Raw genomic sequence first — 17,279 nt, forward strand, 5'->3', positions numbered from 1 at the left:
ATAACCAGTATTTTTTATAAACAGTGGCTATAGCACAAATACCATCAAAAATTCTTCACAAAAAAAAATGGAAATAATATGGATTACAGTAAAAAAAAAACAAAAACATTCCATATATTAAAGAGATATTGAAAAAAATAAATAGAATGCTACACAATTACAACCCTAATGCCACCTTTAAACAAACCCCTACAAAATTGTATATGTTCATATCCTCCAAGTTCTTATTTCATATATTGGCCACCACTAATACTTTTTTATATATTTAATTATCTGTTAATAATCTTTAGTCTGGCTTTCCGCATACAGCAAATGATAAGGAAATGTAAGATGTGGAGTGTTAAAACTTGTTAAACTGATGTTAGTCACTTCCCTAAACATCTTCATGCTTGGCACCAGACATATTGTGTTATATTGTGGTGTACTTGTCCATGCTGTTGGACATGGTAAATCGTTTCGTGCTTTCTCTTTGAGTATTGGATGGTCATGCAACAAATCATTACATGTGCTTGTCATGTATCTTTACTTCTTTATTTTTTATTTATATTTCTTCTCCTTTGGTTTCTAAAATAGTGAATAACACTACGCTGATTTCCCTCTCCCACCATCTTGCACAATAAAATAGAAGTGACACTAGTACTGAGTAAAGTACAACATCTTAACAACCTTTTTTGAAATAATAAGAATTTCAAACATTCTTTTTGTTCTTCTATTGTTTTATCCCAAGAAAGAAATAAGTACTTTAAGTTTTCAGAGTTTATTCCCAAAAAGACTTACCATTAATGTCTTCTTATTTTCTGGAAATCATATAGCTTAAAAAAAAAACGGTTAAAATAAGAAATCGTGAAGCTTTGAAATCTGTTGATGTGCCAGTGACTTGCTACAGAATTTGTGATAGATCATATTTCAAGATATCGAATGACAGCTGTGGTGTGTTAGTATGTATGTATGTGTGTATGTACAAGGGCTGTACCATAGGTCCATGCAAAGTCTAAGAGATGGTGGCACCAGTACGTATCGAGGTTATTTTTAGTTACTGGCAACTGTTGGAGGATCACACACTATGTTTCAGTCAGATAGATCTATTACTCTGTGTTTGGCGTTCATTTGAATCGATAAAATACCGTGATTTGTGAAAAATGGATAAGAAAGAATTTCGTGTAGTGATTAAACATTACTTTTTGAAAGTGAAAACAGCTCAGGAAACCAAAGCTAAGTTTGCTAAAGATTACGGTGAGTCTGCACCTTCGATTAGAATGGCTTATAGGTGGTTTAGTAGCTTTTGAAGTGGCCATATGAGCACATGGTGCTGAACATTCCTGATGCCCTGTTGAGGTCACTACTACAGAAATTATTGAAAAAATTCATGATATGGTGAGGGATGATGGAAGAGTGGAGGTGCGTAAAATTGATAAGGCTGTGGACATCTCAAATGACCACTTACATAATATTTTACATGAACGTTTACATGTGAGAAAACTATCTGCAAGGTGGGTGCCGCATTTGCTCACACTAGATCAAAAGCATCAACATGTGAACTGTTGCAGGGATAGCTTGAACTTGTTTCAATGGAATCCAGATTTATTTTTGCGTCATTTCATAACAGCGGACGAATCATGGATTCATCACTACCAGCCTGAGACTAAGGAACAGTCAAAACAATGATTTGCAAGCGGGGGATCTGCACCAAAGAAAGCCAAAACCATTCCTTCAGCAAGAAAGGTTACAGCCACCGTCTTCTGGGATGCTTGTGGCATAATCTTCATAGATTTCTTGGAAAAGGGCAAAACAATTACCGGAGTGTAGTATGCATCTTAGCTGGATTGTTTAAATAATGAAATAAAGGAAAAATTACCACACTTGGCAAAAAATATGATTATTTTTTACTACGACAATGCACCTATTCACTCTTCTGAAATTGTGACCGCAAAATGGACTTATCTGTGCCTATGGTCACATACAAAAGATTCCCATAAGGAAAACGTGGAGAAACATTTTGAGTCATTAGAGCAGGCAGCTCCATAAAGAAAAATGGAAAAAGTGATCCTTGTTGGAGAATCTAAACAGCAGAGTAGGAAACGAATCCCACCAGGAACATAGGAAAATTTTGGAGAAAAGGGCAAGGCTAATAATAGTGGTAGGTATCTGCTGGATTTCTGCTTTGGCAAATTAATGCAACTAATACTTGTTAAGTTTAGGGAAGTATTTCATAGCTGATGCTGATTCTAAAAAGAGTTTGACACCTGTAGCAACTACTTTGGAATGAAGTCTGGGGGGACTGTGTATAAGTCTGTCCAGAAATCTTTCAGCAAGTTTCTGGACTTGCAAGAAACTTGCTAGTTTCTAATATCAACTTTGGAAGATACCACAATAAATAAAACGATACTGTGGTTAAAAAAGTCTCTCGCAGAAATCAACAATAATAGACTCCGGCAAAAAGCAACAAAATCTCAAAAAAAAATAAATAAATAATTTCATCCATTTCACCTTAACACAACAGAGATTTGATACCATTTCCATTCATCAAACTTTAGCAGTTATTCCTTACTAAACCTCAATTGACATTCCCTATTATTTCTTCTGTAAAATCGAGGGAACATATGTGCATTCATCATAACTGACCATGACAGAGATTACTAATATGCGAATCCTTTCTGGCTCAAAAATTTTCTTGTTTAATTTGCTGCTTTCATTTCCTGCGTTTATTGCTCCCATCATCCCGATAACCATACTGACCTCCATGGTTATTTTTCTCTGAAGACTGTTTGAGTTCAGAGTCTTTTTCTAATACTGGAATAATGAGATTATCTGCTTCAAGGCTGAAAGTTGATAATTTAAATTGGTGCCCCTTCTCTAACTTAAAATATCAATGAAGAGAAGCAGAATTATCTGCTATCAGTAATGATAAAACAAATTCATAACAGTACTTCACAGTATAAACAAAGCAGAATTTAAAATAAAAAAAAAACTAATTAATTTACTGAAGTTATTAATATTTTGCTATTTTCTAACTAGTATCATTACAATTGTGGTTGGAACATAGATGCTATGTAAATGAATAGAACTGATGTCCTATACAAAACATCCTCTGGGGGACCAGATGACAACAAAGTTAACCCTGAGAAATTTCAGACTTAATGTGATCTTTGAATGACTGTCCATATCTTTTGCAAATTAATGCAGCCATACTTACTGAGATTAGCCATACATGTTTCATTGCTGATGCTGATTCTAAAAATAGCCTGCGACCTGTAGCAACTACTATGTGGCAAAGTAATCTTTGTTCCATTTAATCCTGAGTGGAGGAATTTCCAGAACATGGTCTGCCAGTCCTGATTAACCTTACAAATGGTTGCAGATGTAGTTCTTGTGTTCTTCAAGGCTGATCTTAAAAGTTCTACCAGTCTCTTCAAAGTAGGGAAAATCTACAGGCAACTTTATATGCTGCAGACGATCTTAAAAAAATTGACAGCAGAGAATTTTGCTTATCTTCTGGCTTGCTCTCTTAAGTTAGAGAAGGGGCACCAGTTTGAATTATCAAGTCTTCAAGGAAGATGACCTCATTAGTTTAGTAATTAGAAAGGATTGGAATTTTGAAATTAATATTCACAGGTTGGTGTGTTCATCAGAATTATGAGAGCAGTAAATGCAGAAAAATGAAAGCAACAAGTGAAGCAAGTAATTTTAGAACCAGAGGAAGAGTCGAGTATTTGTAATTCTGGCATGCAGTGTCAGATATGATGAATGTGCATGTTCCCTCTCTTTTTTATGGAAGGAGTCATAGAGAATGCCAATTGAGTAAGGAATAACTAAGTAAGTAAGTAAGGAAGGAATAACTAAAGTTCAATGAATGGAAGTGGTAGTATATACCATTCATGTTAAGAGTCTTGTAAGGTGAAGTGGGTGCAAAAAAAAAAAATTTTTTTTTAATTTCATGAGATTTTATTTTATTTTGAAAAAATAAAATAAAGAGAAATGTAAAGATGAAGTATTAAACCATAGCCGCATCAAACTAACTGTTACTAATTAATTAGCATAAAATAAATTTTATGATGATTCATTCATTAGTGTATAGGCTACCATAAAGCAATCATTTTGCTACTTCTTCATTATCGATGCATGAATCGTCATACCTGTAAATAAATGTAAATTTCTTTTTCACATTATCTTTTCATTTTTTATGTCTCTTGTTAGTAATACATATAACATGTACAGTGTACTGCCAGACAGATGTAAACTTATGGTATCGATAAATACAGTACTGTAAATGTATTTTCTCTTTCTTATGAATTTCTTAATTCTCGTGGAAAGGCTTAGATGTTGGTTATGCATTTTTACTAAATAATTTAAGGAAATTACAACGTAAACTAGGACGTACATTAAAATAAATTTTAATATACTTCAATATTTTGGCAACGTCATGTTGCATTTTCAAAGAACTCAAGAACAAGACACGTGCACGTAGGCACAACAAACAGTAAGTGAGGAAGAAGCAGGAAGCTATTATTTCTCCTAAAGTCCTGATGGTGCCCCCTAGCAGGCAATGTTGGTATTCTTGGGCGATTGGGCTGAAGGTCTTCTGATGTAGGTTTCCCAAATTTGAGGCAGTCTCATGCAGCCAAATTTGTTGAGGTTTGGATTGTTTCTTAGGGCTGAAGGCGATTCCATGAAAAGCCTTTCATATTTGTATTTACTACGGTGTATGATCGTGGCTTTCTTCCACCGTATTCTATGGCAGGTATCCAGCACATGGTCAGCAAGACCAGAGTGGCTGTATTGGTGAAACCGGATGTAGTCCTTGTGTTCTGAAATTCTGATATTTGCTGTCCTGCCTGTTTGGCCAAAGTAGGACAGCTTACAGCTGCAAGGGACCTGGTATACACCAGGTAGGTCTAGTGGGGGAGGTTGGTCTTTAGTAGAGCGGATAAGGGATGCCAATTTTTTATATGGCCTGTAACAAGGAAGTTGTCATGTTTTTTTAGGATTTTTGTAATTTTTTCCGAGGTGCCTCGGATATAGGGTATGGTGATGGATTTAGAGTAATCCTTGTTGTGTGTGTGTGTGGGGGGGGTTTGCTGTTTTCAATATTTTTGGGGGGAGGGTGGGTAGCCATTGGCTGAGAAAGTGTCGAGAATGTGGTTTAGTTCTGTGGTTAGGGCATTGTCATTTGAACAGATAAGTTTAGCCCTGTTGTGTAGTGTAGTGTCTTAATGACTCCATATTGTTGCGAGGAGGAGTGGTGGGATTGTTGGTGAATGTATCTGCCTGTATGTGTGGGTTTTCTATAGACTGAGAAAACCAAGGTTCCATCAGGCTGGCAGGTGACTAGTATGTCTAAGAAAGGAAGGCAGTTGTTTTTTTCCTCTTCCAGGGTGAATTTCATTCTGGGGTGTTGGTTGTTTAAATGTGTTAGGAAAGAGAGGAGTGCATCGGAGCCATGTGGCCAAATAGCGAACACATCATCAACATAGCGAAGCCAGATGGTTGGGTTTTGTGGGGCAGAGTTTAAGGCTTTCTCTTCAAAAGTCTCCATATAAAAGTTGGCCAAGGGTGGGGAGAGTGGAGAACCCATGGCTGACCCCTCTATTTGTTTGTAGAATTTTCCTTGCCAAACAAAATAGCCCGAGTTCATTGTGAACTGAAATAGGGCTGGGATATCGGGAGGAAATTTAGCTTGGATTAGCTCTAAGGATTCTTTGAGTGGGACATTTGTGAATAAGGAGGAGACATGAAAACTGACCATTACGTCAGTGTGTTTGAGTGTAAGGCTTTCTATGCTGGCTTTGAAGTGGGCTGAGTTTTTTATGTGTGAAGGTGTGTTGCCAGTATAGTGTGAGAGAGCTTTGGCCAAATATTTAGTATGTGTGTGGGGGGGGACCAATGCCATCCACTATGGGACGTAATGGTGGCACATTTTCCTTATGTATTTTTGGGAGTCCATAAATATGGGGGAGGGGGCTATGGAGTTAAATGGTTTTAATTTGTTAGTGATTTCCACAGGCCAAGAAGTGACCTTCTTAAGGAGCCTGTGGAGTTTTCTAATTTGTGAGTTGGTGGGATTGTACTCGATAGGGAGGTAAGTAGCCTGATCTAACTATAGAGCTCTCAGCTTACCTGTGTAATCCTTTTGGTTAAGCAATACTGTGGTGTTCCCTTTATCAGCTTTGGTGATTATTATTTCCTTGTTTTTCTTTAATTCTAGTAGAGATTTAATTTCCTTACTGGACATGTTGGCTTTTGGTGGTTTAGCTTTGGTCAGAACACAAGCCACATCCAGTCTAATATCATTGGTGATGTGGTTTGGAAGGTGTCATATCCCACGTTCAATTCGTATCATAATATCTTCAGCATCTTACCTCCCTATCAAGTACAATCCCACCAACTCACAAATTAGAAAACTCCACAGGCTCCTTAAGAAGGTTACTTCTTGGCCTGTGGAAATCACTAACAAATTAAAACCATTTAACTCCATACCCCCCCCCCCCCCCCCCCGTATTTATGGACTCCCAAAAATACATAAGGAAAATGTGCCATTACGTTCCATAGTGAATGGCATTGATTCCCCCACATACAAACTAGCTAAACATTTGGCCAAAGCTCTCTCACACACTATACTGGCAACACACCTTCACACATAAAAAAACTCAGCCCACTTCAACGCTAGCATAGAAAACCTTACACTCAAACACACTGACGTAATGGTCAGTTTTCATGACTCCTCCTTATTCACAAATGTCCCACTCAAAGAATCCTTAGAGCTAATCCAAGCTAAATTTCCTCCCAATATCACACCCTATTTCAGTTCACAATGAACTCGGGCTATTTTGTTTGGCGAGGAAAATTCTACAAACAGAGGGGTCAGCCTTGGGTTCTCGACTCTCCCCATCCTTGGCCAACTTTTATATGGAGACTTTTGAAGAGAAAGCCTTAAACTCTGCCTCACAAAACCCAACCATCTGGCTTCGCTATGTTGATGATGTGTTCGCTATTTGGCCACATGGTTCCGATTAACTCCTCTCCTTCCTAACACACTTAAACAACCAACACCTCAGAATCAAATTCACCCTGGAAAAAAACAACTGCCTTCCTTTCTTAGACACACTAGTCACCTGCCAGCCTGATGGAACCTTGGTTTTCTCAGTCTATAGAAAACCCACCCATACAGGCAGATACATTCACCAACAATCCCACCACTCCTCCTCGCAACAATATGGAGTCATTAAGACACTACACAACAGGGCTAAACTTATCTGTTCAAATGACAATGCCCTAACCACAGAACTAAACCACATTCTCAACACTTTCTCAGCCAATGGCTACCCCCCCACAACAAGGATTACTCTAAATCCATCACCATACCCTATATCCGAGGCACCTCGGAAAAAATTACAAAAATCCTAAAAAAACATGACAACTTCTTGTTACAGGCCATATAAAAAATTGGCATCCCTTATCCGCTCTACTAAAGACCAACCTCCCCCACTAGACCTACCTGGTGTATACCAGGTCCCTTGCAGCTGTAAGCTGTCCTACTTTGGCCAAACAGGCAGGACAGCAAATATCAGAATTTCAGAACACAAGGACTACATCCGGTTTCACCAATACAGCCACTCTGGTCTTGCTGACCATGTGCTGGATACCTGCCATAGAATACGGTGGAAGAAAGCCACGATCATACACCGTAGTAAATACAAATATGAAAGGCTTTTCATGGAATCGCCTTCAGCCCTAAGAAACAATCCAAACCTCAACAAATTTGGCTGCATGAGACTGCCTCAAATTTGGGAAACCTACATCAGAAGACCTTCAGCCCAATCGCCCAAGAATACCAACATTGCCTGCTAGGGGGCACCATCAGGACTTTAGGAGAAATAATAGCTTCCTGCTTCTTCCTCACTTACTGTTTGTTGTGCCTGCGTGCACGTGTCTTGTTCTTGAGTTCCTTGAAAATGGCAACGTGACGTTGCCAAAATGTTGAAGTATATTAAAATTTATTTTAATGTACTTCAATAGTTTACGTTGTAATTTTCTTAATAACGTTTTCTTTTCTCTGCCTTTTACTTTATTGTAAGAATATATAGTATGTAATATCACATAGCATACAAAATATGTGTTGATTAACTGTTTGTTATTGGCAATGCTTCCGGTCAACAGTAGGCTATTAGTAGTTAAGTTTTTGGGGAATCAAAAGTTGTATGTGGATTTTTGACTGTGCTGGGTTCAGTGCCCCTAACCCCTCACGTTGTTCAAGGGTCAACTGTATTCTTAAATTTTTTGCTGGAAGTTTTTTTTCTTTTTAAACGAAAGTCTCACTGTTATTTATTGTTGTATCTTCCATATTTCATGATTTTAGAAACTTGCACAACAGGATCATGCAAGATTTGAAAGATTGCTTGATATGACTTTTACATAGAATGTCTGGATCCATTTTGTGTGGTTTTGACAGCATTTTTTATTTTATGTTTTATTTTTGAAATATTCCAAATGTGTCTTATCAATGGTAAATTTTAACCTGGAACATACAGGATTGCCTGGAAAACAGCATTTAATATAACGTGTGTTGTACACAACAGATTTTAATTACTTAGAAAAGATTTTAAAAGAAGGGATTTAGATTTAATAGTACATTCCAAAAATTAAGTTCCTTTTTTTGATAATCCACTGTTTAATTTTAGAAAAATATTTGAAATTAGCTTTACATTTTTCTAAGTGATATATTTAAAATAAACCATAAAGTTGGGGAAAATGCATTTGATTAGTTTGAGAATTTATCAGAAATGTTCATAGGAGAGAAGAGGGGGGATAAAAATAAAAGGTGCAAAAATGTATTGTAGAGAATAAAGAGAGGACTATAGGAATGAGAAAGCAAAGAGAAGAAATAATAGGAAGATTAAATAATGTTGGTCAGAACTAAATGATTTAAAAAGTGAAACGTATGGAATGCTAGAGAATATGAACAAATTACTCGATGCAAAAAAAGAGTAAGAAAGTAGAAGTTATGTCTCTTGATAAGGTGTAATAGGAATGAACTGAGAAAGCGACTATAAGAGGAATAGTGTGGTTTTAATATGCATGGAGTGAATTTGATAGAGGACTGATATATGACTGGAATGGATTTGGATTTAGATGTCTCAGGAAAGTTTTGTTCAGTGAGAGAATGGAAGCATAAAAGTTTCACTGAAACTTTTATACTTGACTAAATTTTCAAGGGAACTGTCTATTGGGGAAGGGATGTGGGGTAAGCATGTATGCACAGTCATTAAGAGATGAGGCCTCTTCACCAAAGGAATATTAACACTGTATGGATAATAATGCCAGAGGTATCAGGACCAAGGGCAAAGTATTTTTAGCATTGATTAGTTTCACATGCCCATGTTGGTGAGACTTGGTTTACAGAGAAAGATATTTTTACATGGACAGAATGTAAGGAATACTATAATTTATGGGAGAAAGCAAGATGATAGAATGGCAAAAAGGTGCATTGCTAATAAAAGGATATGTATGTGGTGCTGCAGGGCTGGTGATTATGTTAAACTTGAGAGGCATCTTGAAGCAGCATCATGACATAAGAATCTGCAAGAGAATGATGTTAGCAATGCATGGGAAACGGTCAGTGGGTCTCGGAAGGATGCAAGTATTAGATTGCATACCTATGGTTAGGAGGATTAATGAGGCAGGAGTTAAATGGATGAGTAGCATCGTTAAGTGGAGCATATCAGTAGGTTCCTATGCAAAACAAAGCATAATGAGGAAGACAACATCAGATTCCGAGGGAAAATTAGCTGAACAGACCCAAGGAAATCCCCGAGTTCTTTCACTGTGTAGTAAGAAAAAGTAGGAAGCATTATGAAAGGATTACTTTAATAAATGCTGATGGTAAGGAGGTGATGGAAGCGAAGCAAAAGAAATAGTCGAATTGCTGAGTGGTCACTGTGCGAGCATGTATCGGAGTGGTAATAATGCAGTGATTGGTGTGATGTGATGGGAATTGAGGCAGAAATGGCAGATACAAAAAAATATCAATGTGAATCCATCCATTAGGGTTGGATGAGATATCTGCTTTTTTTATAGTCTCGGCATTGAAATAGTGCCAAAGGAGTGGAAAGAGGGCAAAATAGTTCCATTATATTAAGATTTCTCAAAAACTAAGACTATAGACAAATTAGTATCTCAGAAACTGATTAAGGTATTGGAAAAGTTGGTTAAGGGCAAAATTCAGAAATGTGTAGATAGGAATACAATATTCTGTGAAGAACAGTAGGCTTCATTAAAGATGTTGTCTCAGTAATTAACTCACATTTCTATAATAATGTGACAACTGAGTTGGATAAGAGAAATGGCTACACAGTAATATTTCTAGATTTTGCAAAGTCATTTGACAGTATATCACATGGAACCCTGTTAAGTAAGTTTGAGCAAATAGGATTGGACATGAAGCTGGTGACATAAATAAGAGAATGGACAATGATAATACATTGGAGGATAGCATATGGTAGAGTTGAAATCCAAGAAAATGCAGCTGACCAGTATTGTACCACTTGGGCTGCTGCTGCTGCTGTTCATTTTAATTCCCATTGTGTATTAACGACATTGGGAATAATTTGATCGAAAATTTTTGCTTGTTTGACGATGTTGCTCGAGAGTTAATACAGATCATGTCAAAATTTTGCAGGATGATTTGGATAGATTGACAGACTGGGCAAAGTAGATTGGTTGTCAGTTTAATGTGGCAAAATATAAGGTTATCCATTTTGAGGTGAAAAGATTGCCAGCTGTGTACCACATTGGTGAAACTGTACTCAAGGAAATTGACGAAGCTAGAGACTTGGGAGTGTTAATGGATAGGGAGTCACATAGCGAAATTGTCTCTAGCAGCTCATCAGATCACTTGGTTACTGAAGAATACTTTGATGAGCAGAGACAAGCAGGTTATTGTTCTTCTTTATTGAGCCTTGATAACACCCCATCTTGACTACTGCACACAGATCTGGGTGCCAGGGTTTCTTAGTGATGAGGAGGTGGAGAGGATCCAGAGGCAAGTGACCAAGATGATAGCAGGTCTAGGGAATGAACCTTATGAGAACGAGTTAAAGATTTGTGGGTTACAGAAACTGGTTGATAGGTAGAAAAGGGATGATATGATTGAAACATACAAATTACTGAAGGGGTTTTTACAAAATTAATTCAGAGGAAATTTTTCAGAACAGGTTGGGTGGTTGCAGAACTAGGGACCATCCATGGAAACTGAGTAAGGGTGTTAAAACTAGTTTTTTTTTTTTTTTTTGCTTGGAGAGTAGTGAATGAGTGGAATAGGTTGCCAGAGTCTGTTGTGGATGCCATGACTGTGAATGAGTTCAAAGCCTAGTATGATAGATGCTGCACAGATGTTGGGTAGTTCTTGACATGATGTCTAGGGCCTTTCAAATGTCTATATCTCTACATACTTTTAATAAAAGATTATGTAGAGATGTTGCAGAATGATATGAATAGACCATTAGTTTAGGCAAAGGATAATGGTTGCTGGTTTAATGTAGCAAATTGTAAGGTTTTGCAGTTTGGACTGAAGTGATCATAAGCTGTGTGTGTTGCACTGATGGAATTAACTGATGATGGTAAGGATTTGGCATTGATGGTGGATAGAAAGTTGAAGTTAAGAGGATACATTGCAAAAGTAGGCAAAATGGCTGAAATGATTACTTGTATGTTAAGAAACAAGCAGTAGTTGGGAAGTATTATCCTTCTTTATAAAGCTTTGATACTGCTGTGCATACATTAGGTCATGTGGATATTTTGGAGGGGTGGAAGTGAAGTATAAGATTTAGTAGTGAGTGACCAAAATGGCAACTAGTCTGCCAAGTTCTTTCTGAGAGAATAGGTTGAAAGTTTTGGAGATTACAAAGTTTGACTAATAGTTAGAATCAGGATATGATAGAAACATAAGTTACTAAAGAGAATTTGAAAAAAAAATGCTAGAAAACTATTAAAGATGCCAAGAAATTACATTGTTTAATCCTTAATCCAAGTGTGAGCAAGCAGAGTTAGCGGGCAAAGTATTTTCACGACTAGGTTTCTACATAGAGGCCAATGATTTCACATGATTTACCTTAGTATCCCACAATGCAAAGCATACATTCTTTTGACTGTGTATAATGCTATGCATTATGGGAAGGGGCACTACCCAGAAGAGATACAATGGTTGAAGTAATACAGAAGTCATATATTTCCCATATACAAGATGGAAAATATCACTTGGTATTTTCATTAAGGCGAATAATATGAAATCATTGATCCCTATATACAAGTAGCCCAGTTGCGAAGATACTTCACATGATAGCTTTGTTTGCTTATGTTTGGATAAAGGATTAAACAAGAATATAATTTTGTGGCATCTTTAATTTAATTTATAACCAAATAATAAAAAATAAAAATAAAACTTTTTTTGGGCATGGTGAATGAGTAGGATTGGTTTGCCAGAGGTAGTTAGGAATGCTTTGTCAGTGAACAAGTATTAAAGTGGGTTATGATAGTAGTAATAGTTAGTGAGAGTCTCCCATGATGAGTCTTTTAGCTCTATTAGATGCCTGTGTAATAATAATATAAAATTTGTGATAGTCATCGCAGTTTTTATCACAATGGATAACACAAGCCAGTGTCAATGTTTAATTTGCTTCACCATTAACCATGTACCATAGTCTTAACGTATATATGTTATTAATTACATGGATGTGAAGTGTCCATCAATATGACCTCTGGATATTATAGAAATAATATGAATACAAAGTATATATTTTTGAAATATTTTATCCACGTGGCCATTTGGGTAGTTAATGTGAGCAGAGCTGTATTAGCATTTAATATTTTTTTCACGATATTTCCCTATTAATTCCAAGTTAGCACATGAATTAATCATGAGAGATTTCAAGTACTGTATTAAAGAATTATTTATGTAGGAGACTCCCCTTCTAGCTTTTTTTTTTTTTAGGATGTTCAGTATATAAAATTAGTTGTCATGTATTTGAAAATTATATTTTCTTTTTGTATAATAATACTGTTATGTAATTTTGTGAATTTCTATATTTATGCATTTATATCCCCCCCCTCTCTTTAATGCAGTACTAAAGTTACCAATATGAAACCTAAGAATGATGTTGAAGAAAACATTAAAAAAGTTGCCTATATAAAGGTTTGTATATTTTATTGTATTGTATTAGTTAAAAAGTAATAATAATAAAGTTGAAGTGCTCTTGGTTCATGGTTTTATTGTGTCATGCCTGCATGGTTTTTACTCTTAAGAAGGGCTATAAATCTATAGTTCATTAGTACTGTTCGGTTGGTTAAAAATTTCTTTCTATTTTATTAATTATAAATATGAAATATTTATTTATTTATTTCATATTATTGTGTGTGTGTATGTGTGAAATTCAAAAACCCTGTTCAAGAGACCATAGAATTTTTCAAACCATAAGTTTGAAATAAGCAGGAGACTGGTTTCATGCTAGGTGATGAAATTTATCTCCCACCTAAAGAGTCACAAACATCCATGGATACTTACAGATATATGAACCCACAGTCTGTTGATTGGAGAGCAGATATCCTAACCAGGCCACCATTTATTGTTATCCTAACAATGAACTTAGATATATAATCATATTCACTGTTATATTTATGAATCTGTTATTATTTTCAGATCAGAGATAAAATTATTACTGTTTTTAACTGAACATGTATGTTGAAATCATGATAGTAACAAAAATATTATGACCATTTCTCATGCCACCTATCCAGCAGTATTTCTATGATAATTTTGTTATCTAAACACTGGCAAGGTAAGTAGATAGTTCTTTACCATACACATCCACATTTAGAAATTATTTTGTTAAAGCAGAGGGGGTAGTGAAAATGCCTTTTCATATATTAACAAAATAATTGACTATTTGAGTCCTAATTTTTTTTTAAAAAAAATCATCGAATACTGTTCTCGCCTTGTTACTCCATCAGTCAAATTTTCTGGGTGTTACAAAAGAGGGGGGAGGCTATCAAGCAACTAGAATGCTTCCTACTATTTTATTTAGTTGCATTTCAATTGAGCACTCTTTAATAAAACTTATATCCCAATTGAAAGAGTCTAGTCATCATTGTCATTTTCAGCCTATTTGTCAGTACCTGTGTGCATACCTTTCCATAGCTGAACATCTTAATCTCTCAGGATTAAGTCCTTTTGGACAATTTTGAATTCACATGGGAAAAAAAAAAAATGTTAGTCAATAGTTAAATATTTTTATACATTATATAATATCTTTGTAATGCTATTCACTTCCCATACACTGCTGAAAAGTTCAGACAACATATTATTATTACATGAAACGTCTGTGGGATTAGCCTAGTGGCTATGCACTTCGCAACCATATGCCTGTGGAAGGAGTGTTCTAGGTTCGATTCCCGTTGATGACGTGAGGAGCTTAAGGATCTTCCTCAGCCATAACCAAGTTAGCCGGTCTTGAGCGTGGATAGCAGGCTCTCCCCCCCCCATGTTTTTTCATCCCGCAAGCAGGCAAACTGGCCCCGTGAACATACACGGATACAGTTATGAATATCGTCTTTAAGGGATGCAGCAGAGGAGTGCCGAACTGGCTGCATTAATATGCCAGTAACCCCTCATTAGGAGGGGAACTCAACCCATCCTAGACGGATGAGAAGAATAGGATAGGATAGATTGTTACATAACACCCACAGGGAGTCCAAAGACTCATCAAGGAAGGACACCTACTCTATAACTCTCTGTCTCCATCACTCAATCCACCAACTACAATAAACTGCGACTACCATCATCATCATCTACACCAATGCCGTCTACTGCCCACCACAGACAATCACAAATATCTATGCCCATGACAGGATTCAAACCTGCATCCTTTTATCAGGAGAGCAGACATGCTAACCACTCAGCCAACCAGGCTGGCATTAGTATAATTATACCTATATCCATAGGTATAATTCTGTTTAAATGAAATTCACTATAGTTAAGGCAATCTAGAGAGTGCAGAATGATTTAAATAGGCTGACAGATAAGTTGTGTACTACATCGAGAGAACTGTACTCTAGGAACTTGATGAAGCTGGGGATTTGGTGGTGTTGATGAATAGGAAATTGAAGTTCAAAGAGTATACTGCAAAAAAATTACCATGATAGCCCATAGGATTCTTTGGTTCTTGAAGAACACTAACAAGCAGAAATAAGGGATTACACTTTATAAGGCTATGATATAGCCACATGTGGATTATTGGGTACACGTCTAGTCATGAGTTTCTTGGGGGATGATGAAGTGGTGAATAAGGGTAAAAGAAGGTCTATGATAGAAATGCTTAAGTTATTAAAAGGTATCAAGGTACTGAGTTCTGTAGAACTTATGCAGAGGATGACTTGAAGAGGCAGAACTGGTGAGGGGGGGGGGCCTCATTCCTGGAAATTTAATAAAAGTGGTGGATGAGTGTAATAGGATGCTAGGGTTTGTAAGTACTTTGTTGGTGAATGCATACAAGGAGGGGTATGATATAATACATATCATATCCCTTATCATTATTGTGTGGATAAGCTTATCCTCTTTTGTGATTCCAGTGCAATAATAATATTCAAAAGACCTTTCTTGGAGCTATTATTTGTCTTCCTGCTGCATAGTTTATGTAACTCTGTTGATGTCAATAAAAATATAGCTTTATGAATTCTAATTTTATGAAAACATAATTCTACTTTAAAATAAAATATTATTTAACATTATAAACAGAATCAGACAAGTGTAGAAGAAAAGAAAGTGCCAAAAATGCTTCATTAGTCATGCTAAATATCCATTATGTTTTATTGTTAAATAGTAAAACAGTATATACCGTTGAAGTTGAAAAATCTTTTACACACTGACTGGAACCTTCAGGACCGTGAATTGCCTTGTATTGCACTACTTGAAAGACAGCAAACTATACCCAAAAGTTTTGTATGCTTGTACTTTTAATTAAATGTTTCACTGGTTAACAGAATTTTCAGAATTAACTCTTGTTAAGTTCAGGCAAAGAAACTGAATCAACACATTTTGGAATGTGGAAAGAGAATGGTAATAGCATTCTCATTTTGCTAAGTAACATGAAATGTACTCCTCTCAATCCTTTCTTTTAGGCTTACACGGTGATCCGAATGCATTTTTGAAAATTATGGAGACAACTACTGTGTTTGAATAGAAACTTAAGTTTAATATAACTAAAATCTACATTCGGGGTGCTTAAGGGTCAAAGCTGTATAACTGAGAGGAGACCTCCACATAGCCTTTAAAGGAATGCGGAGAACCGACCAGGGCTTCTGACCTAATGTCCAATCCTCACCTTCTCGCGGTGCACCCTGTTGGGTATCTACTTTGATACTGAACGAACGAGGATGGGCTGGCAATTTGGGATTTAGCCGACCAAATTGTATTCTTATTGGTTAAACCAAAATAAAACATAATGGTACAACATGACAAAATTTCATGCCGGCTGGGGTGTTGCCCGGTTAAACAAGGCTCCCGTTGTTTTCGCCAGGGAACCAGGGCGAACAGCGAAAAGTCAGCTACTGGAACAAATCTGAAAACAAACCCCAACTCAACATCACCAGAGTTAAAGATCGGTACTATCAACGTAAGAAGCCTGAATGGCAAAGAAATGGAGCTAGCTGAGGAATTAGATAAGTATCAGATCGACATAATAGGGGTGACTGAAACAAAAAAGACCAAAACTGGTGAGATCTTTCTGAGCAATAAATACAAAATGTTATATTCAGGCAATAACAATCAAGGAAAAGAAGTAGTAGCCGTAGTATTCAACACAAAATACGAGGCTAATCTTCTTGAATGGCAGTCAGTCTCAAGTAGAGTAATGTGGGCAAATATGAGAATGGGGAACTGGACATTGAGACTTATTTGTGCCTATGGTCCCACAGAAGGTTCTACTAAGGTAGAAGTGGAGGAATTTTTTGAGGCTTTAGAAAAAGCAACTGACACAATGAAAAAGGAAAAGTTGGTCCTTGTTGGGGATCTAAATAGCAGAGTAGGAAATGATTGTGAGACATACAAAAATATTTTGGGAAAATTTGGAGAAAAGAGCAAAGCTAATAATAATGGCAAATATCTGTTGGATTTCTGCTCAGGACATGGACTGGTTATTACTAACACCATGTTCCAACATAAAAATGTGCACAAATTCACATGGAGAGAAGAGGCAAGGAATAAGAAAAGTCTCATTGACTATGTTATTGTTGAT

General features: G+C 36.5%; 1 protein-coding gene across 1 annotated transcript in view; it reads left to right on the forward strand.

Annotated features, from left to right (window-relative positions):
* The window catches only part of roq (RING finger and CCCH-type zinc finger domain-containing protein roquin), a 504,568-nt gene that overhangs the window by 346,171 nt on the left and 141,118 nt on the right, over nucleotides 1–17,279 (forward strand). Inside the window, exon 15 of the mRNA XM_090405434.1 lies at nucleotides 13,114–13,183. Within this exon, the coding sequence (XP_090261560.1) occupies nucleotides 13,114–13,183 (70 nt within the window). The remainder of the gene's footprint in view (nucleotides 1–13,113; nucleotides 13,184–17,279) is intronic.

This window comes from Typopeltis vanoorti, chromosome 1 (genome assembly GCF_054136105.1).
Source record: "Typopeltis vanoorti isolate ZY-2024b chromosome 1, IOZ_Tvanoo_1.0, whole genome shotgun sequence".
Taxonomy (NCBI): Eukaryota; Metazoa; Arthropoda; class Arachnida; order Uropygi; family Thelyphonidae; genus Typopeltis; species Typopeltis vanoorti.